Raw genomic sequence first — 22,598 nt, 5'->3', positions numbered from 1 at the left:
CAACATTCGTTGTAGTATTGGCATTGTGTCTAACATGAGTGAATTACTTCCTTATTTCTAGAAGAGCTATCTCTGATAATAAGCCTGTTAAAGTAACAAGAAGTCTTGAAGACAACTTTTTCCTCCTATCCTTTTCCTGTTCTGTAAATGGGGAATGGGGGTGCTAATTGTCCTAACAGTATTATTTACAGGCAAGGACCTTGCTTAACTGGAAATCTGAGTTGAAGTGCTCTTCAACTTCAAATATTTATTTTCTCATCCCAGTCATAACTGGAATAGATGTTACCTTTATGTGCTTTTTGGTCTAGTGCAAAAAGGCCTCAATGTAGATATAAGTACTGTTACACTATAAATAATAAATAGTTATGTGATGAATCTAAAGAAGGCAGTTTTTGAGACGATAACGCAAAAAAGAAAACAACACTGGCAGCTTGAAGAATGATCTTAGCAGTAAATAACATGAATACTTTATAACACTTTTCTCATTTATGCTTTGGCTTGCAACACTGAATAAGTAGTTATTGCTATTCAGTGTTACTTTTTTCTTAATCACCACTGAAAGCATAGTGATATCCTTAGCAGAGGAAAAAATTACTAGCTTTGTAGTTTTTCTCTTTTATCTCAGCTTTGTGACACCTAATTTTGGAGATCTGAGTACACGTAACAGTTTGTGGGCTGTCCTCTAAAGACTCTGCTCTGGGCTAAAAAGTTCTGCTTGTGCTGTCGTAGCATGTCAAGGAGCACTTTAGTACTAACATCTTGGATATCCATGATATCCAAGGCTTTAAGTATTTCAGTGCATCATAAGTATGAATAGTAAAAGATTTGCCCCAGTTTATATTTGTACTTTCTAAAATCACAGCCAAAACATTTTATTACGTCTTGGTGGTTTGTATCTGCATCTATACTGAATGGAGAGGAACCCTTACAACCTGAAAAGAGGCAGATCTGCATGCTGAAACACCTTTTGAGTGGATTTGAAGAAGGGAGTTGGGAGTTTCAAAGGCTTCAATAATTCCCCAGAAACTTTCTACTTGGTATGTGGAAGGTTTTGTTGATGCCCTTCAGTACTAAATTCAAAATAGAAACCCATTATGTAGTATGTCACGATAAATTTACTGATCTCCATTACCTTACAAATTGTGGTTGAGACATTTTTGAGGAAGACCTAAAGTGAGTGGCTGTCGTCGTTTTAGGCAAGGCAGAAGAGTGTTCTGGTTAAAATTTGTGCTGAAATCTTGTGATGTTATGGTGGCGCTTTGTTATGGTTTGAAGTGGGGGGGGGGAGGTCCGGGTGGCAGAAGCTGCCCATCAGACCCGGACTCCCGTCCCTCTCGGGGCTTGAGCCAATCGGCGCCTCTGCCAATTGCCCTATTTACGTCGGACAAATGAACCGGAAAGGTGTGCCTTTGCCCAGGAGCAGGAGACGGGAGGGGGGCACGGCCCCCCGCTCTCGCTCCCGGCCAGGCCGGCGGCCTGGGCCGGGCCCAATGCCCGCCCCGTCGAGGATGGCGGCGGCGGAGCCGCTTGGGGAACTCGGGGAGAGCCCCGCTGCCGGGCGCCCACTGGGCCGAGTTCACACCAGACAGGACTGAAATCTAAGCGAAACGGCCACACAGTTAAGAGGTCAGTGAAGATGGAACAGAACAACGTGTGCCGCGGCTGAGTCCCCCTTGCCAGCAGCGACCCCTTTGTAACAGTCCTCGGTGGAGCAAGCAGAGACCCACTCGCAACCAGTGGATGTCCCACGTCGGGAAGAGATGCCTAAGCCTGAGACTATTGTGAATCATGGGCACAGGTAGAGACACATTTACGCATTTTACGCATTCAGAGTCCTGTACGGAGACGCATTTAAGGTCGACATGACGACCCACGCCGGAGCACATTTAAAGTTTGTTGATGACCCACGCCAGAGCGAGTGGCTGCAGCTCCTTAAAAGCCCAGGACTGGTAAAGCCCGCATTTGGGGCAAATCCGATGGGATAAGGATTTGCCCCCCAGCGGGCAGGATTCACGCTTTCCCGCCGTGAGTAGGGGATCCACTGGAGCAAGGACAATGGTGTAAGGACTCCTTTTCCTTTAAGAGAAGCGGCAGTAACAACTTGGAATGAACTGACCTGCACTCCCCCATTCCCTGCCCCCCTGCGCCGCTGGGGGGAGGAGGTAGAGCCGGGAAGAAGAGGCAAAGAGGGGGGAGTGGTGTTGTTTTTAAGACCTGGCCTTGTTTTCTTGTTATTCTCTCAAGTAACCGTTTTTGTGTGCTTTTCTCTTTCTAGGTAGCTGTTAATAAATAGTTTTGCATTAAGAAAAAAGCCTCTTTTGCCCGGGACCGTGGTTGGTGGGTGCTCCTCTGTTCCTGTCTCGATCCTCAGCTCTTTTATTACATTTTCTCTCCTCTCCATTTTACTGGACTGGGAGAGCTGCGTGTTTGGTTGCCGGATTCAGCCTAACCACGACACGCTTATATGAGTGTGCAAGTAGAGAAAGTGTTCTATCTACAACACAGGTGTGCATCTCTTATTCCTGCTTTGTGGAGTTTGGCTCTTTCTCGTCTTGACCCTTATTTGGATGATTGGTTGTGTAGTTGTCTCAGTAGAAAATACATGTATCCTAAAATCGATAGCTGAGGTTTTCATCACTTACCAGAATAATGATGTTTTAATGTTAAGGCAACTTTTGCAGATCTTTTTTTTTTTTTTTAATGTAGAAGGCTTTAGGTTTATTTATGGCCACAAAGTAAACTGGAAATATGGAACTAGAATTATAATGTTGCATAATATATATTATTTGCTTTATTCCGGAAACTGGATTCAGGCCTATGAGTTTGGTTTAGACATGCTGCTTCACCATTAAAGTGCTGTACCATGTTACATTTTAAATGTAAATAGTAAAAGCTGAGAAAATGATCTGGCAAAACACGGTAGTTTCACAGGACGAGCTCCTGTGCTAGTTGACTTGATGCTGAATTTGATGTACAGTTTATGAAGAGGAGATAAATCAGTAAAAATAATGCAATGCTCTTTCTGTAAAAAATACTTTTCTTTTAGCAAAGGCTTAACTAGTCATCTAGCTGTTTTGTCTGCAGCATTCAGGAGGAGTCTTTCACACCATTTCTAGGGCGGTACATCTGTTCAAGATGTTTATTTAAACAGAGCTCTATAATTAGATTTTAAGATGTTAGCATGCAGAGGACTAGACAGATCCATTATTCATTGTCAAGTGCCCAAGTAGTTTTCTTGGCAGTCATCTGTTTCTTGTAAATATTTATCTGTTCAAAGCTAGATATGGTCTAGGGGCGTGAAGTAGCTATTGCTTTTTAACAGCAGTTAGTAGAATTGGTGCCTTTTACTGTACAAGTGGGGAATAAATTCTGTTTCTACTGCTAATGCTACTGCCTTATGAAGGAATACAAGCAGGTGAAAAAGAGGCTCTTCAGAATTCTTTCTTGAGGGTATACAGCCACCAAGCCATTGTGAACCCAGAGAGGCTGTGCTGGTGCATCTCTCCTTCTGCCTCTGGCAAAAAGCAGTTGTAAGATGGCACTTTATAAAGTGTTTTATCTATCTGTAAGGGTTAACAGCACTGTTTGCAGTACTCGGAAGTTAAATCTTTTAAGTAGCTCAGGCTGCACATAGGTTTGAATGGTGTTCTAGCATCTTGTGATACACATGCAAGTAATACCTTGCAGCAGCCTTCAGGGAAGAAAGAAATTGAGACTGCGGGTGTCCTAGTTTTTCTTTAGCATAATCAAATTTGCCGTTAGAATCCAAAATACTTCAAATAGAAATGAGCTGGCATGGAGCAGAATCTGTCATTATAGAGTGACCAAAGCATAGTTCTACTTTTGGGAAGTGTATCGATACTCTTTAAATGGAGCAGAAATTTTAGGCTTGTCTCTATCAGCAGGAGACTGAATCTCTCCTTTTCTATTGTAATGCCGGGTATAGCATGTGGAAAGAATTTTTGTGGTGGATTTTGCAGAATAACCTCTTTGTTGAAGTTGTCTTGAGTTATTGCTGTTCTCTTCATTTAAATTGATACTTGTTTAATGTCTTTCAATATTATAACAGGTTGCCTGATCAAGGAAATTTAATGTAGCATAAATAAAACAGAGGTGTTTCCTCGGAGAGACCAAGGTTCCGTCCCAAATTTTTAACTAATAGAAGAATTGTAAAACTATTGCGTTGCATGATTTGGGGGAATTTTAATTAGCTTGACATAAAAGCCACTGTATAAGGTTATTTGGAATTATCGAGGCTTAAATTAATTATCTTGGCATAAAAGCCATTGCATAAGGTTACTTAGAATTATTGAAGCTTAAATAATAAAACGATTTACAAAAATCTTAGATTGCTGCAGTTACCATGCTCTCAAATACAAATTCTTGAATTGCTCCAGGGTCTTTCAGAGTTCAAAAAATATTTATCTGAAATAGTGTGGTAACTAAAAGCTGTCAAAATAGCATAGCAAATAGCATCATGTCAAATTACTTAAAACAAATGGAACTGTGAGAAAGCAATGACAGAACAAGTTATAAAAAGCCCCTAAAACTCGGGTGGTTGGACGTGCTTTAAACTTAGAGATCTCAAAAAGGCAAGAAGTGAAGCTACACAAGTGTACCAAAGGAAACACAATAACTGTTCCCAACGGAAAATGGCCAAATACCATTTCAGATCAACCTGCAATTGTTTTTAATCTGTATACTACTTGCAAATGTTTTCTTCTGGGTTTCTTCTTTTGTCTGGAAGTAGTAGTTGGGTTTGCATACATGTGTGGTTTTGGGGTTTTTTTTCTTCTTTTCCTGTCATGACTAAGGGCTTTCACCATCTGGCTTAAAGTGAAAATTCTGTAAATAAAGTTAAATTAGAAATAACCCTTTCATGTGAGAGTCATGCTTCTTTTAAACCATACTTTTAAACTACTTTTTTTATTGAAACATTACTTCAGTTTTCCGTTACTTCTAGAAATGCAGATCCTAATTCCTCTTTGTCTTACTAAATGGCTATCAGTGTTACTATATATGCAGCTAGCCTCAAACTGACAATCAGCAAAGGTCATTTAGAAGAACAGGTCAGGTAGTAACACAGATAATGTTGAGATGAATCCATTTTTCATTTCACGATGTGTTTGGATCATAACATATGTACTTATAAATGATTTTTGGGGTGGAAAAATAATTATATGTATACTTTAATTGTATAGTGCTCTGTTCAAAGAACATCTTTAATAATACCGTAAAACTTACGTTCTCCGTATTCTTTTAAATGGGGTGTACGCACAAGTTAGCATCTATGGTTCTGTGGAAAGGAACCAATTCTGTATGCTGATTTTAAGCATTACTTGATTGTCATATGACAGGATTTTACTTTCTTGTTAGATTTGCATTGGAAATTAAGCCATTGTCCTCAATTTCCCTGAATGTTTTGATACTATGTTCTCTTTTTCCCTTTTTTCTTGTGACTGTGATAACTATTTGATGCCAGATATGTTTTTCCTGTTGAAATGATACTTAATGCTAGAAGAACAGAATTTGAAAACACTTCGAAGGAGAGGGGGGAGGTGCTACCATTTCACCGAGATCATACAAGTTTTTTAAAAGACTGTATTTTTCGCCTCCTATAGTTAATACAATGGCACTTGTAACATTTCGACCACAGTGTTCTCCTTCTGCTTAGATAAGTGTGCCATGTGCTACAGAGCTACATCAACTGGCACTGTTATCTTAAAACTGGGTAAATTTAGAACAATAGAAAAAAGTATAGACTTGATAGTTGCAAAAAAAAAGTTTTTTTGTTCTTAATGGCCAGAAAAGGCTTCAGTAAGATTTCCAACTTGTTGAATTATCTGAACTGAGGAGAAGGAAAAAACTGTGTTAACTTGCAGAGACATTGATGGACTGCATGGTTGTTATGAATGTTCCTTTTAAATTAAAGAATAATGTGTTCCATTTTCCTTTTTGCCTTCAGGGACATCATCCTACTCTCATCAAGGTTATGGCTGTGAATCAAAGCTGTATAGCCTTGACCACGGCCATGAGAAACCTCAAGACAAGAAAAAGAAAACCTCTGGCCTTGCCACCCTCAAAAAGAAATTCATTAAGCGTCGGAAATCCAGCCGATCTGCTGATCATGCCAAGCAGATGCGTGAACTCCTCTCCGGCTGGGATGTCAGAGATGTTAATGCATTAGTAGAAGAATACGAAGGGACATCAGCCTTAAAGGAGCTTTATCTACAAGCTAATTTGGCAAGACCAGAAGCCAGGACGCTACAAAAAGACATGGCTGAACTTTATCAGTACAAATATTGTACTGATGTAGACTTAATATTTCAAGAAACTTGTTTCCTGTGCATCGCGCGATATTGGCAGCAAGATGTCCATTTTTTAAGACGCTGCTTTCTTCCTCACCAGAGTATGGAGCAGAAATAATAATGGATATTAACACAGCTGGCATAGATATGCCTATGTTTTCTGCTTTGTTACACTACCTTTATACAGGCTAGTTTGGAATGGAAGATTCAAGATTCCAAAATGTTGATATCCTTGTGCAGCTTAGTGAGAATTTGGAACACCAAATTCGTTAGATGTCGACATGCGTGCGCTGTTTGATTACATGTGCTATTATGATTGGTTCTTAGCTTTTCATCCAACTCTGACTTAGTTGAAACTTTTGGTGGAAGTCAGAACTGTCTAGATGAAGAGCTCAGAGCTCACAAAGCTATTATTTCATCACGGATCTCCGTTTTTCGTCACTTGCTGCAGAGGAGGATACGAACTGGTGAAGAAATCACAGACCGAACTCTACGAACTCCAACTAGAATTATACTGGATGAATCTATCATACCAAAAAAATATGCTAAGGTCATTTGAACTGTATGTAGACAGATGTGGTGGACCTCTCAGTTTTGCACTCCAGCCCTTCAGTGGGCAGTTTAAGTGAAGTTCAGGCTCTTGTAGCAGGAAAACTAAACATGACTAGGGCTGAAGAAGCTATGGAGCTTTATCACATAGCACTGTTCTTGGAGTTTAACATGCTTGCACAAGGTAGGTAACACTGTCCTTGCTGTAGAGTATATGACCTTATTAGAAAAATTTTTAGCTATTTTGCAATGTAAGTATACCTCTTGAGTCTGGATATCAGTGACTGACAATTCCTTTAAGAAAATGAATTTATTTCTGTCTGTAAGTTGTAGATAATGCATCTGTTTTTTCCAGGAACAGAAGAAATGCCACGTGAGAGATTTTAATTGTATTGCACATCACTACTGAAGCATGCTATTTATGTCAAATATGTGTAACTGGTCTTATATTTCTGATCTTTATCTACTTTCATCTATAATCTGTCTTTTGGGTGTGAACAACAGGAGGAGAATACAAGAGATCCTGTTGAGAGGAGAGCATATTTAGACTTGTTATGAAGTGTCCCTATATGTTAACAAGTCTGTAAACTTGAATGGTTATTTCTGTAGTTTGTCAGAAGAGGTACACCAAGCCTGCAGTCTTGCTGTTGGAAGGTAAATTTAACGGCTTAATTGCGCTAGTCCTACGTCTTTAGTGTCTGCTCCTTGATGTACAGAACTGAAGGCAGGGGCAGTCAGTATTTTCAGACTTAAAGTTCAGAAAGCTTCACTTCTGTCCATTATTCTGGAAGATCACTCAGATCTTGATAACCTACTTCCTGCATGTGGAGGTTGGCCGGGTTATTGCAGTGTCTGGCGAGGTGCCAGAGCACTGACTGGTAAACTAATAGTACTTCTTGTGGTGGCAGGAGCTTTGCTTGCTGCTTCATCTGCTGGTGCTTGAACTATTTAGTGGCCATATTATAAATAACAAGATATTGCAGTTGCTTCAGGGCTTGCTGGTGGAGGATGAGAATCTTACTTTTGAGCTGAGAAGTGGAGAATGGAATTCACTGATATATCAGCAATGTGATTTGTTGAAGCTAGTTTAATTTTTTTAAGACAAGAACTTTTACAGTAGATCAGTGCATCTGTAACTTCTAGCTATGAAATTAAATTTGGCGAGATTGAAATCTTTATACTATAAACTATCAGATACATTTCAGTAAAATAGGAAACTTCTTAAGGAGTGAGCAGGAAAAAGCATGTATAAGCACTGCAGGAAGACATCATGCTTATAATGGGTTCTAATAGTTATACCAAACTGTGAGTGATGAAGATATGGGAAACTAATCAGAACTATTTATCTTCTGTAGAGACTGGTACTAGGAAACCAATTTTCAGATGATGCTGAAAGTTGAAATAATCCTGCTGCAATACAGGGGTGGTCATTGGGAGAAGGTAGAGAGATGCAGTGGCCTTCAGAGGTCTTTTCTTCTTTCTCTGGTAAATGTGTCTGACCACAAAAGTGGTGAGCTGTGGGGTGGGGAGGTTGTTATACATAGGGCAGAAAAGCAGTAAAATCAGGCAAGGGTTGAAATTTATTATATTATCCAATACTAGCAAATGTAATTTGGCACTCCTTCAGATACTCAAATTCTAGATGTTACTTGAACTAATTAGGATTTACAAATCGGTTCTGTGTCCCTAGCTGTGGGAGAAAGCAGTAAGCAGTGTGTAGAAAGATCTGTATATGCCAGTGAAGTCAGTATCTAATAGTTTCATATTTTATTTGTTGAGTTCATGTTTAGGTCACTGGTACTGTGCTGGCACTGAAGAATTATTCTCGTATATCTTATAATCAAAATTGAAAGGAAGTGTATTTTATCAGGGAAAAGTACATGCCTGCACTTGACTAATAGGTCACAACAAAATATGCACTTTAGTGACCACTGTTCTTGTTTCAACATTTAACCATGTGCTAACCATGTGTTTGGCGCCTTGTCCTCCTTTACTGTAATACTTAGCATGAGTTAGATGGGAGGTCTTTGTTTCAGTAGTATCCCTCCCGTTCCCTGATCTCATAGCTAGCATACTTCTGTGCTGGAAGCTGTCACTCAAACATCTGACTTCTAGATGCTATGCAGAGCGATGTTTGAAGAGACAACATTGCTAGGTGTTGGAGACCACTTGAACAGGCAGTTCTCATGAAATCTCATCTTGGTTCTCTGACAGTTCTACTCTGTTGTGCTGCAGGTGTCCGGTTTTGGCCCAAGTTCTGACTGATCCCATCAGTTGGCTTTCACAGTAGCTAATGTCTTAAGTTTCTTCTCTAGATTTCCACACCTCCTGGCTCAAGTTTTTTGGTTCCATTCACTCATGCTAGCCAACTGCAAACTTGATAAAGCTTGTCTCCCTGGTTTCCTGGAAAATATTTTGGGCTCATTACATGTAAGTCTGGATACTCTTTCCAACTCATTTTGTTCACTTTTACTCAGTTTTGGCTGAATATATGTAATTGAGTGTCAAATGAAGTTGATGTATTTAAAGCTTCTGATCAACTTTTTATTTTCAACAGATTTTAGTTTGATTTGTCTTCAGGGACCTTTCTAAGTATCCAGATGTTGTAATTTCTCTTCAATTTCAGCGGTGATTCAGCTGTGACCCTTTCCATGGAAATCTTCCCATTCCTAACACAGTGATACTCCCGACTTTTGTATTTTAATAGATGATTTCCCTATGGTGAAGTCAGTGATAGCATGGGTATGTGCTATGAATCTTTACTGTCCAAGTAAAGCAAGTCGGCTTATTTAGAATTTACCCTGGCTTCAGCTTGATTTGTTTCAGCGGATGATTGTCACTTATCTTCCAGGATAAACTGAATGGGATCTTTGAACTAATTAGCAAGCATCTGATCTATAGAGCCGATCATACCGAAACCCTTTTGTACCTAACAGGACAGAGACTGCTGTTAGAGGGGCTGCGGTGTTTATTAACTATCAAAAAGTGAAGCTCTTCAGTACTTTCACTGAGACTGTGAGGATTAGAGCCCTCTCCAGAAGGTTCAAGCACATCCCTTAGTGGAACATTTCTGTGCTCTGTCTGCTTATTTCTGCACTCTGCTCCTGCTTTTGTGTCTTCATGCTACCTTGCTGCTTGCTGTCAACTGTACTGGTGTGATCGTTTTAACGCATTGACTCACAAAGATCAAGTTTAAAATCACTTACTCCTTCCTCGTCTGTAGCACAGTTATTAAAACCAGATCAGTTCCCTAGTCTTGCTCATCATGTGTTGCTAAAATAATCCTCCCTTCCAGTCTTACTGTGCTGCCACATCCACTGCTGTTGCAGAGAAGTTTGACTTCAGGTATCTTAATTTTATTAGACAGCTATATTAAATACATGAATCCTCTTCTGCATCTTGGCCCTGTTGCTTACTGTCATGAATAGCCTCACTGAGGTGGTACAGTATGTTTTTCTGTTACAGGTTTTTGGATACTGGGACTCTATGAATTAGTTTTACCTGGGAATCTTTTTTTGCCTGCTGGTTCCAAAAGTTTTCTAAAGTAAAATTCTCAAAAATAACTCAACTTCAGACTTTTTGCTTTCCTTTTATTTTAGGTGGTTGACTTTACGCTTGACAATAATAAGAAGTAAGAAACTTTGTTTTAAAGCCACATTCTGTAGCGCAGCCTTTCATCTAGAGGCAGATATCACCTGACATCAACAGTACCCTTGATCTCAGCAGGACTGAAATACTGAAATGCCAGAAAGCCCACAGCAGCAGTATTAATACACACCAATGTGGAGGATTAGAGCAAGTGTGTCAGTTATGTATTGGTGCAGTAGGAATGCTCAAAGGAACTAGTCTGACACTTAAAACTTTAAAATAAATTGGATATGATTAAATATTAACATAAATCTGACCTATTACCTCCTTACAATGATTCACTTGTACTCAAGCCTGAAATTATTGCTTAGGTTTTATATTATGAAGACTGGAGAAAGCAGGAAATGGAAAGGATCTTCCTTAGAGCAGTTACATTCCAGGGTTATATCAAGGATAAAGAATTTGACTGAGTTGTGCAACTGGGCACATAACATTTGTTTGCAGTGTCATAGTTTGCAGAGGAAATGGATCTGGTCACTGTTTTCAGGTTTTTCTTTCAGCCACCTGTGTTCTAGGAGGTGTATGGCTTAAATACTGAACAGCGATGGCTGGTGGTGATCCCTCTGAACATCAGCTCTTTCTCTCTCAGCCTTTTATTCTTCTCATGTTAAGTTCTTCTCTCTGGTTTGTTATGGAATGCTGAGCCCCATCAAGGGCTGTTATCAGCTGATGGCTGCAAGAAGCCAGAAATGCAGATGCAGATTCAGGCTTCCTAAATTCTTACACTTTTCATGTGGCAGGAGCAGAAGAGTAAATTAATTTTCATTCTTTGGGAGAGATAACATAAAAGAACTTTTGCCACAAACATTGAATGCGTCAAACATGTAACAAATACCTTACCTTTCTGGCTAAACTTAGAACTTAAAAAATGCAGCTGTTAGTCTCTTAGAATGTGTAACAGCTTTGTAATTGCCATATCATAAATGAAAAAATGAAAATATTTTTAAATAACATAAGTTGCATTATTTTTGTCTTCTCCCTAATTTAATATTTCAAATGGCTGGATCATGTGCTGTATTGGATTCCATGTAACTTAGAGTTTTCACTGTGAGAGAATGGTTAGCATAACACAAAGTGCTGCCTGACCTAACCTTCAGATCATGTTTTGTTTTTGCTTTAACAGCTAATCTGAAATGTTGTAAAGTAGTCAGCTTTGTATTTGAATAAAGCAAAAATTAATACCATATAGTTCAACAGTGTCATAATAGATGTACTTTGAATTCAGCCTTTCAAGGATAGGAGTGCATGAATGTTTTAAATTTTCATGCTTAGAAAAATCAGCAGAGGGATTAAAAATAGGTCAAAAGAGGTGTTGATATCTAAAATGTGGAAAATAATACACTTGCAAATTAGAGGTTTGCCATCAGTTAACTGTTAACTTTATCTCCTTTTAAAGATGGGGTTTTTTTAAAACAATTTGGGGAGGAGATGGAGAAGAAAAGCATTAAAACTTCAAGAAGCTTGAAACCTGTAGCATTTCTTTAAGGCGGAGAATATGGTGCTGCTAGGAGGCAGTAAATGTTAATAAACTGGGAAAGTCAGCCTGCATTCCAGAAGATGGATGCTGAACAAGGTCCCTTGTTCACAACACAGTGATAGAAAGTAGAGGTTGCAGTTGCTGCTTATATGATAACCAGTTCAAAAGGTGTAGTTTGTGTAGTTTCCTATTTGTACTGTGTAAGTCGTCTGACTTCTCTTACTGGTTTTGTAACCGATGTTTTGCCTACTGCTGTGGAGAACCGAAATTCCTATTGCCATATCTGTCAAGTTGTATGAGGTCACTTGAATCTGACGCAGACTGTTTGGCTGTCAAAAGCGGTGCTGCTGCCCTGCCTCCTGTGTTAGTCGCCTTGTTTCTGTTCTCTGTGCTGGCACTAGGGTTTGTGCTATTGGCAGTCTACTGTTGCTGGAAGCAGGATTAACAGAAATTAGTTGACTAGTCATTGAGTGGCCCACCAAGCACCAGTGTGACAGCAGAGCAGGAGACATGGAGTGTTAAGATGAGTCTGGTTTAATACCACCATACAAGGGGGTTAGTTTCCATGGCTGCTCCCACAGCCTGTGAGTGTAGGCTGCCTTCTAAAGAATCCTTATCAAGTACAGGACGTGCTTGCATCTTGGGACAGTAGACATGGGAAAGAGGATGAACAAATGTCTTCCTTTTTCCCTTTCTCTTCCTGTCAGAAGCTTGGTTAGAACAGCGAGGGTGCTTATGGATGGGACTCCAAACATGTTGCAGTCCAGACTTGCTACAGGGCATGCTTCTGAACTGTTCTCTACAGGGCATCAAATTCGAAAAGTATGATTCCTGATTGCCAGCATGGTCTCTCCTAATGCGACAAACTTAAAACATTTAATAGCTTCTAGACTCCAGTTCAGTGTCAAGATGAATTCTTGTTACTTTTAATTGGCTCCACTGATTTGCCTAGGTTTAGGGGAAAGGTCTCCACCACAGACTGATCTAAATCAAGTTAACAGTTTTTGTAGTAAAAACTTTGCTTAATTCTACTTTAGCTAACTGTTGAAGGCACTTAATTTGTCTTTAGTAGGTCTGTCAACTCTTTTGATAAGATCCCAAGCTACTAGCTAGCATGCTGAACATGGGCTCAAGCTATTTTTGTTTGGAAGGTCTGTGGAACTGCATTTGAGAGAGAACTCAGGAAGCAGAAAGGACTCGTTTGTAGACAGGACCTACTGGTATCCAACAAAAGGAGCGCATGGAAAAGCCTCATTTCTCCAAAATGTGATAATCACCTTTCATTTCTTTAGACTCCCAAGTTGAATCTCTGAAAGACACTAATAGTCGCAGAAGCTTCTGGTACAGCACTTTGGGATGCTGTAAACGGATCTTGGAAAGGCTGTTGATGACTGAATATTATAAAACAGTACTCACAGGAGAAAAACGCTCTATTCCACTGTGAAGAACAATATTATGGCTATTAGATGACTACTTTTTTTGCCAAGTGGCTGATTGTTAAAGCAAAAATCCTTCTGCCAGAGAAGAAAAGAAATTGGATTCCTTCCATAGCTAGAATTGGGTTGCCCCAATTTATTCAGATTTTCAGAAAATACTTTAATTGTTACCTCGTGCTTACTTCGGAACAAATACTCCCTCAGTTCTGACACATTGCTAAAATTACTTGGGAAAAAGACTGTTTTCATTTGCTAGGCATTCTAAATGAGCTTTTCACCTGATGATGTTATATTATTGGTAGTTGTGCAATAATTGGACTCGACAGAAGAACTGAGACTCAGCTGATGCTCTGTTTCTGTAAATCAGTGTCGCTCAGATCTTTGGAACTGCATTTCTCACAGAAATGTACTTTTCTGTCTTTGCACGGGGCAGGTATTCTTACTGTTTCAAAAATAAACGTCAGATGAAATGCTATGAATGGCATTCCCTTTGAGAAGTCTCCTTCGCTCTTTGAGTTTCCTCTTGACTGATTTCAGTGCGTGGGTTTACGTATGGCCTTCGAAATGGAGCAATCCTTACATGTAAACTTGAGACTTCAGGAGAATGTAATCGTGTGCGGAAGTCAGCTTGCATGCAGACACAGTAATTGCATGCAAGAAGTTGTGTTGGGATTTAGCAGGGCAAGACTTAGTGCAACACAACAGATGACCCTAAAGAATTCTTTCAAACAACTGTGTGTTTCTTATTCAGGGAAGCAAACTCCTCTTCTAGGCATACTGCAACTAGTCAAGGTTAGCTTTCATTCGCTGTGCAAGATGTGCTGCAAACTTATCTTCCCTTTTGGGCCTCAGAAAAGGACAATGTTAAGAGGAACTCGCACGACAAAGTTAAATACAGTGTCAGCCATTAACTATGTAAGTAAAATGTAAGGAAAATTGTAAGTAAAAATGGATGCTGAAATGGAAAGCTTCAGACTTCATTTACTCTTATTTATGACATATGCTGAAGTATTTTAAGCTTTTTTTAATGTAGGTTTTTGAGGTTTTTTAACACTATGTTTTCAGATTCTTGACCAGGATTTTTTTAAGACTTCAGGCTTCTGGAGAATCCCCCATCTAGAGGGGACAGTTTCTCTAACCTGTACCAAAACCCAAGGAGTGTGTTTCAGAGCAGTTCTCATCCTCTGCTCTCCTCTGTACTGGTGATGATTGGGCTGATGTTCCAAGTGCCTCCAACCAGTCCTTGCATGTTCACTGCTCACAGTAGGCTAGTCCTCACCATGCAGGTTAGAGGTCAGTATCTACAGTAAGGCATCTGTTCTTACTTGTAGTAATAATAATAATGTGTAACCTAATGGTAATAGGTAGCTCTGAGAAATGCTGTATTACAACAGTAATGGTAAAAGACAAAGCAGGTGCGTTGAAACATGACTTAACACTTACTCCTTGTGCTTTTGCTAGCCCTTCTGTCAGTGGCTGCATTGGTATACAGTCTTTTTCTCAGGTGAATCAGCCATATGAAAAAGAAATCATCCAAGTGCTTATGAAGAAAGTTTGTTTTAAGTATGAACTGGTGGAAGATTTATTACTGTTGGGGGAACAGGCATTATTCTCAAATTCCTTTTAGAAAATAAATAAAAATTGTTTCCAAAACTATGTATACATTCAGACATGTTCTGGAATTTGCTGCAAGCATTCTCATTGAGCATTGACTATATTTATTATATTCACTGTAATTTTTTTTATACTTAAGTTTAGAAAATTTTAATGGTGGAATATTGTCATAATTATCATGCTGACTTTTTAATAGTATTAAGTAGAAATACGTGCATCTAATGGGACAGGTGAATTTATAATCTGCTTCATGTTTAAACTGTTGCTTCCTAGTACCTTCTTTACCGTACTGTTTAAGCTTCCCTTTTCAGTGACTTTGCTTCTAAGTAGTAATTCCTTTGACAGATATCTTTTGACTTTAAATGGCATGTTCACTTGTTACTACTTACTGCTTAATAACTTATCCTTCATGTTATTGGTTGCTACAGAAATAGTCAATGCTTATATTCTGTATGCTGGCCTATGTAGAAGAGTTAAGATTTTCTTTTAATTCTATTAATTACTGCTAGTTTGTCTTGCATGTATGCAGCCAGTTCAAAAATATGTATCATGAGGAGAGCCTCTTTGATCTTTGTCTTGACAAAAGTTAAGATTACTGTGCTAAACGCATTCTTACTCAGCTTAGTCCAGGAGCTCAGGAATGAGATACAGTTCTCTAAACAGCTGTCAAAGTTTAGTTTTTAAATATCCTTGAAACTGAGAGAAGAATCATGATGTATAAAAAATAAAATAATTACAGTGTAAGCATGCTGAACTGTCCAGGGACCTCTCATGGGCATATAAGCATAGCTGTAATTTTGTGGCGGTAGTGGGTTGAGACTGGAATGTATAATTCTAGCGTAGGAATTTTTTTTGAATTGCTATCTTTATAGTACCAATAGAAATAGTATTCTGTGTGTATGTAAAACAGATGTACAAATGAAGTCTCCAATAGCCCTTTGCCAGTTTCAAGTTATCAACATTGTAGTACCATCTGCTTTAACCCCAGGTACCTGTGTTTTCAGCCCTCCTGTGGTACGTCTGCCCTTGTTTCTTCCAAATCTGCTCCATCTCCCTTCAGGAGATTTAAATATCCCCTGTCTCTTCTTCAGAAGACATGTGCTGTGTGAAAGAGTACATCCTAATTCAGCAGTGGCTATGAAGATACTAGCAGACTCACCATGAGTCAGAATACCTGCTGCTCGAATGCTTCACTTTCTGCTTCCCTATCGGAGGAGGTGCTCTCTGTCCTGGCACCCTCTGTGCCTTGCATGACAGGGGAGGCTGGAGTGGTGGCCTAGACCAACCACTCTTTGCCTTCTCTGAGAGTCAGAAAATGATGCTTTGCTGCCCTCATCCTGTTCTGAGTAGCTGAGTACCAGCAATACGTCACAACTTTTGATTGTGCTGCTCTGCATGGTCTGTCTCAGGAGGATCCCCATGCAAAGTGATACGGACAAAAATCCCATCTCTTTGACGACTTCTGTAAACCTGCTCTAAACAATAGTGACTCAAATTCAAGTCTACAACTTTAAAATGTGTTTAAACAGTCAGATAACGTATATTAACAAAAAGGAGGTTCTAGTAGGGCTGAACTACCTTTCCAGTTGTTCATCCAGATGTACCAGCAGACATGCTGTTTCACGTGCCTTTAAAAGGTGAATGACTATAGTTGGAATCCTAAACCACAATTAAAATTATTATACTTTTAGTCAGAATTTAACCCTGTTTGCAACCTTGGTCTGTAGGGCACTTCTGTTTTACTCTCACCGGGAGTCATGTAACCCTTTATATTACAGATTTGGCAATACATCTTAATCCTTCAGCATCAAAGTGCCTCTGTAAAAACATCATTGATTTTTCTTTGCTTTTCTAGGCTGTGAAGATATTATTGCTGAGAGCATCTCACTAGACACCTTAATTGCTATTCTGAAGTGGAGCTCTCAGCCATACGGTTCGAAGTGGGTGCATCGTCAAGCGCTACATTTCCTCTGTGAGGAGTTTACCCAGGTCATGACTTCAGATGTCTTCTATGAACTCAGCAAGGATCACCTGCTCACAGCTATTCAGTCTGACTATTTACAGGTAACCTGCAATGCAGAATACAGCTGGTTCCGCTTGAAGCGGGATATGTTGTACCATTACTAGAAACGCTCGGGAATAGCTCATTTTAAATTGTAGGCAAGAGTGGGTTTGTATGCACACTAGGCATTCCTTTATAATATGTGAAAAATGAAATTGAAGTAGTGATTAAGAAAACTGTTTTGTTCTTTGCTTGTAACACAACCCAAACTGCTGGTATATGCTGTTGCTTAGAAGCCTAAGAATAATCTAGAAACAGCAGGAAATTATTTTAAACGAAGCATTTCTGAACCTAACACTTGCCTTGCATGTTGAAGTGTTTTATAAAAGTTATGTGGTGGTAGTAGTTTTGCTGCAAAAACGTACAGTTGGGGGCAGGGGGAGCTGAGAAACTAGTAACAGCTCATAAGACTTTTTTTCTAGGGGAGATATAAAAATACCTTTTCTGACAAGTGTTGCAGAATTTCTTTTTTTGTTACTTTCCTTCAGTGATTGTGTGGTTTTAGGGAGAGGAAACCATGCTGGCTAATAGAAAGCTGGTGTATTTTTCCTGCCATTTCTCTTCAAGGGAGCTATCCTTATAATGATGACCAGCCTTTTATAGCTTAAAGATGACTAGATTATTTCTTTAACTGTGTCTGTCCCAATCTTACCTTTTTTAAAAGTATTAAGTGTTACAGATTATTTAAAGTGTATTTTTAAAAAGTTTGTTTGCTTTAAACACTTCAGGAATTACAGTAACAGTACTACTGTTTTTCCATGAAAGTATTATGCCTAAATTTCCTACCTAGTTATTAAGAAATTAGGTAGATAAATTTATAGTTTTCAATACATGATTTTTTTTTTCCCCTAAAAATGTTGAATGCATATAGATATGAACAAAGCAAAGTTGGGTTTTTTTATAGCATTACAGAAAATACTTCTCTTCACCTAGATTATAATTTAGATGGTTTGATTATTTTCATAGCTTTCCAGGCTGTGCAAATGCTGAATTTGTAATCTTAAGCAAGAGATCCAAACACCCGGTGTTGGAATTGCCCCTTTAATTAACTTGAATCATTCAAATTTAATATTTGTAAGTTTTCATGGGAGACAAAATTTTTCCTTCTGTAGTAAACCTTTTTTTTTCCTCTTCTTAGGGATTGAATAAGTGACATGAATCTAGAAATTGTGGTGGCAATACACTAGTAGTACTACCTTAAAATATTTGGAGGAAGCGATATAACAGATCATCACATACAAGTACTTGACTCTTGGAACAGTTGTATTTCTTTATAGCTGTATAAGACCTGGCTATGTGTTTTGTTTATTTTTTAATTATTTTTTTTTTTCGGGGTGTGTGTGACATTAAACTAAGCATATGCAGATTGCTGACTTTCTCATTCTACCAGGCAAGTGAACAAGATATTCTTAAATATCTGATTAAATGGGGAGAACACCAGTTGATGAAGAGAATAGCAGATCGAGGTAAGGATCCTTTAAACTGCACAGCACTAAACCATAGTGTATGGAAGTTCTTTTTGTGTGTAATCTGTAACTCAAGGAAATTTAATCTAGTTTTGACCATACTACAAACAAAGTAAAGCTTTTGTTCTCTAAAATACGAGAATGCAGGTGTTCTGAGGGAGCTGAGATTGTTTAGCTTCAAGACGAAAAGGCTTAGCAGGAATCTTAGTGAAGTCTGTAAATATCTAATGGCAGGAAGCAAAGAAATAGAGCCACGCTCTTTTTTGGCACCCAGGACAGGATGAGAGGCAATGAGGCATTAACTGAAACACAGGAAATTCTGTTTAAACACAAGAAAATGTGAAGATGATCAGACACTGGAACAGGTTGCCCAGAGTACTTGTGAAGTTTCCATCCTTGGAGGTGTTGAAAACCCAACTGGCTGTAGTCATGAGCAACCTGCTTTACCCTGCCTGGGCAGCTGTGGGGAGAGGGCAGTGGTTCTGGCCGGATGAAACTTGTAAAGGTTGAAAGGACCTCTAGAATTGTCTGATTTTTAAGTCTAGCTGATTTCCTATTGTCTCAGAATTTTTCTTCTTGTAATTAATTCATCAGATAAAAAAAAAAAACTGCAGTATCATTTACTTTTCTGTGCTCATGCAGGCTTCTCACAGTAGTCTTATTCTTAGTTTACTGTATCAACCTTTCACTTCAGTTCAAGTACATTTCTCCCACGGAAATCTGTGGTAGTGAGAAACAAGATATCAAGTGGCACCAGTATTTTTCCTAAAGTAGATGTATTTTGATTAGCTCAGATGCATATTATTGCTACAGTGATAACTTCAAGGGTAATCTCACTTGTGTTGGATGTGGGAAGTAGGTTAAATATATATTTCCCAACTAACAAATGCAATTAGCTTGTAGTTCATCCCCACCATGAGGTGTCAATTGGATAGTATGACGAGAGAAACAGAAAGGGAAGAACCTGCTTGTGTGAAAACAGAGCAGTGCTAGTGTGGCTGCTGTCTCTGGAGGGCTGGCCATGTTTCTGAAATCCACTGTTACTGCTTGTGATACAGCTGCTCTGCCATGGACGTGTATGAAATGCAACAAAAGTCAGTTAAAATATGTGCTTTTAGTGATGCAAGTAAGTATTAACTTTCTATCTTCAAAACAAGATTTTCCAAGTGTTTGTCGTAAAGCACATTGGAGCGTAATGGAGCCAGTTAAGCAGTAAAGACCTGGACTGGGGAGAAGTTGCTCGTTTGGAGTAATTGTGCAGCTTCCTGGTCTGTGGCATTCATTAAGTAAACGGCTCATTTCTCTTTCCTGGAATCATCAGATAACATGATAAACAAAAGCAGAAATAAGAGCTGTGCCATAATTTGTTTTAATTCCTCAGTGATGCTCCTGACTTTGCAGCTCTGAATATGTGACGGTGTCAGTCAAATACCAGAAAGCACTAGAAATTGTAATGGGCTGTGGCCAAAACTTGAGCTGACTGTGCTGAATGGAGGACGGATATGTTTGACAGATTTCCTCAAAGAGTGAACTTAGCCAAAGTCAGGTTGGGCACAATACCTAAAATACAGGTGAAGGTAGTTAACTAAGGGAGGCAGAATGACCTGAGAGCGCCATACATTGTCATCTTGCAGTCTAGGAAGATACCCACTCTTGGTATAAATAGGTACCATATGACCATAAGAACATTTTGAATGGGCTTGACAGAGATGTTACTAGGCTGGCTTACCTGAGGCTAGAATGATTTATTCCAGTGGTGTCTTCAGGCCTTAATTTGTAGAAGATTTCTGAAAACTAGTAGGGAAATGGAGAGGAGCTGCAGGAGAGACCCTTTGGGGAAACTGTTAGCAGCCAGGCATGAATATTTTCATAGCACAGCTCAAGGCAGAGCTTTATAAGCCTTTACCCCAAACACTACTACTGTGTTTTCTCCCTGGCTTATGCTTTGAAACTGACAGCTCTACAAACGACCCATGCTTGTGTAAAGTGAACCTGACTCTGCTGATGCTTCATGAAATAGTTTTGTGGAACAATGCCGATAAGCACTGTTGATTTTAAATTAGACTTTTTCCTTTTCTGTAACTTTCTGTAAGCTGTGGAACTCCTGCTTTCCTATTTAAACTTTTTGAGGAAACTTACTGGTTTTTGTTCCTTCCCACAGAGCCTAATTTACTGAGTGGTACTGCTCACAGTGTGAACAAAAGAGGCGTGAAGAGGAGAGATCTTGACATCGAGGAGCTGAGAGAGATCCTGTCTCCACTTTTACCTTTTGTCCGCATTGAGCACATCTTACCCATGAACAGTGAAGTACTGAGTGATGCAGTAAGTCAGTAATCTCATACAAATATTATCTCTGGATTCTTTGTACTTCAGGGGTGTTTTTGTTTGTGTTTTGTTGGTTTTTGTTGTTTGGGTTTTTTTGGAGGATTAGCTCCTAAAATGTTATCTCTGAGTAATACATATATAACTCTGGTTAAATTTCCTGTACTTTAAATCTATCAGAAGGCTAAAGAAAAATCAGTGGTGTAGGACTCAATATAGGAAATGCGTTGCTTGCAAGCTCTTCCCATATTTATATTTAAAAAATCACGAAACTTTTCTTGATTCTTAAAGATGAAGAGAGGCCTGATTAGTACTCCTCCTTCAGACATGCTACCAACATCAGAAGGTGGAAAGTCAAATGCCTGGCTGCGGCAAAAAAATGCTGGAATATATGTGCGGCCAAGACTGTTCTCACCATATGTGGAGGAGGCAAAGGTAATAATCGTTAACATTTGAGTATTGTTAATCTGGAGTCATCAGGGGGTTCTGTAAACAGGGAAAGATTTTGGTATGTTTTGTCTCTCTTTGCATGTACTGGCCTAAAATACTAACATTTTCAATTTAACAAGACTTACAAGTTTGATCATCAGGCTCAAGTCTCTAGAACTGGTCAGAAAAATTTCAACAAAATTTTTTTTTGTCGAAATTGAAATGTTTGTGAGACAGATCTTGATGAAATTCCACCGGAAACAAAGCAGCGTTCTGAGGGAAACCTCCCTGGTTTCCAGCCAGTTTGCCGGCCCAGCTCCTCGGCAGCCCACCTGGCAGGCGGATGGCAAGGTGAGAGCCTGAGAGTCCCAGTTTGCAGCTAGTCAGCAACCTTGGTGCCAGATCTTTCAGGCTCCCCAGCTCCCACCAGAGCTGGGTGGAGAACTACTATTTCACTAGGCAGAGGACTCTGATATTTCATTTTCCTTGTTTGAATCAGAATGTATCCAAAATTCTTTCGATCCTCCACAAAATGGAATAAATATCTTGTGTCCAACTTGACCGAAGTCCTCTGTGTCCCGCTCAAGCAGTAGCTTCCCTATTTAATGTCTTGCATGAGGGCTGTCAAACTGAAGATCTTGTAGCATCTCTGATGGTGACATTTGACAGGGTGGAGATAGCTCGGTGTGGGACAGAAACATGCAATATTCTGTTTGACAGAATGAGACCCTTGTAGGTCACCAACTAATGCCACCAGTTAAGGCAGCTCTGACTTGGGTCAAGAGCTCATGAGTCCCAGCAGTGCAGGTGTCTGCAGAACAAGAGGATTAGGTGAAGCTGGGCACATCCGCATCACCTACAAACTCTGACCACTACTCTGGTGAATTCAGAGCTTTTGCCATGTGCTTAAGAAAGAAAATGTCTTCTAAGGGTGTGAGTTGCTGACATCCTCTTTGAGGGGGAAATAGAACTATTTTGCATTTGGGGCACAAAGGTTGGAGAGCACCATGTGGCACTAAAGCAGCAAAGGAAGACTAGCTAGTTAAAATTTTATCTTGGTATCTTGGATTGTTAAACTAACAAAAATGTGTTAAAGAATGTGTGATTAAAGCTTTGGCTCTTAGTTTTCAGGTATACAGTAGAGAAATGCTTTAGTAGTAGCCTTAAAGTAAAAAGTGCATTCTAATTTTTTTTCCCCTGTCAGGAATCCTACTTGTTTGTTAGTTTCATGTTATACTGTTAACACTTTTAAAAGCATCATTAGCTGTTTAACCTTAGATGGAGACT

General features: G+C 39.3%; 1 protein-coding gene across 1 annotated transcript in view; it reads left to right on the top strand.

The window, feature by feature from the left end:
• The window catches only part of BTBD7 (BTB domain containing 7), an 84,089-nt gene that overhangs the window by 20,787 nt on the left and 40,704 nt on the right, over positions 1 to 22,598 (top strand). The window contains 10 exon segments of the mRNA XM_086612768.1: positions 5,966 to 6,337; positions 6,340 to 6,552; positions 6,555 to 6,623; positions 6,626 to 6,859; positions 6,862 to 7,041; positions 16,888 to 17,096; positions 18,485 to 18,560; positions 20,722 to 20,882; positions 21,174 to 21,317; positions 21,549 to 21,662. Coding sequence (XP_086468894.1) covers positions 5,966 to 6,337; positions 6,340 to 6,552; positions 6,555 to 6,623; positions 6,626 to 6,859; positions 6,862 to 7,041; positions 16,888 to 17,096; positions 18,485 to 18,560; positions 20,722 to 20,882; positions 21,174 to 21,317; positions 21,549 to 21,662 — 1,772 coding nt within the window.

Source organism: Tauraco erythrolophus, chromosome 6 (genome assembly GCF_009769465.1).
Source record: "Tauraco erythrolophus isolate bTauEry1 chromosome 6, bTauEry1.pri, whole genome shotgun sequence".
In the NCBI taxonomy this organism is placed as follows: Eukaryota; Metazoa; Chordata; class Aves; order Musophagiformes; family Musophagidae; genus Tauraco; species Tauraco erythrolophus.
The sequence above is the reverse complement of the archived record's forward strand: the minus strand, read 5'-3'. Positions and strand labels throughout refer to the sequence as shown.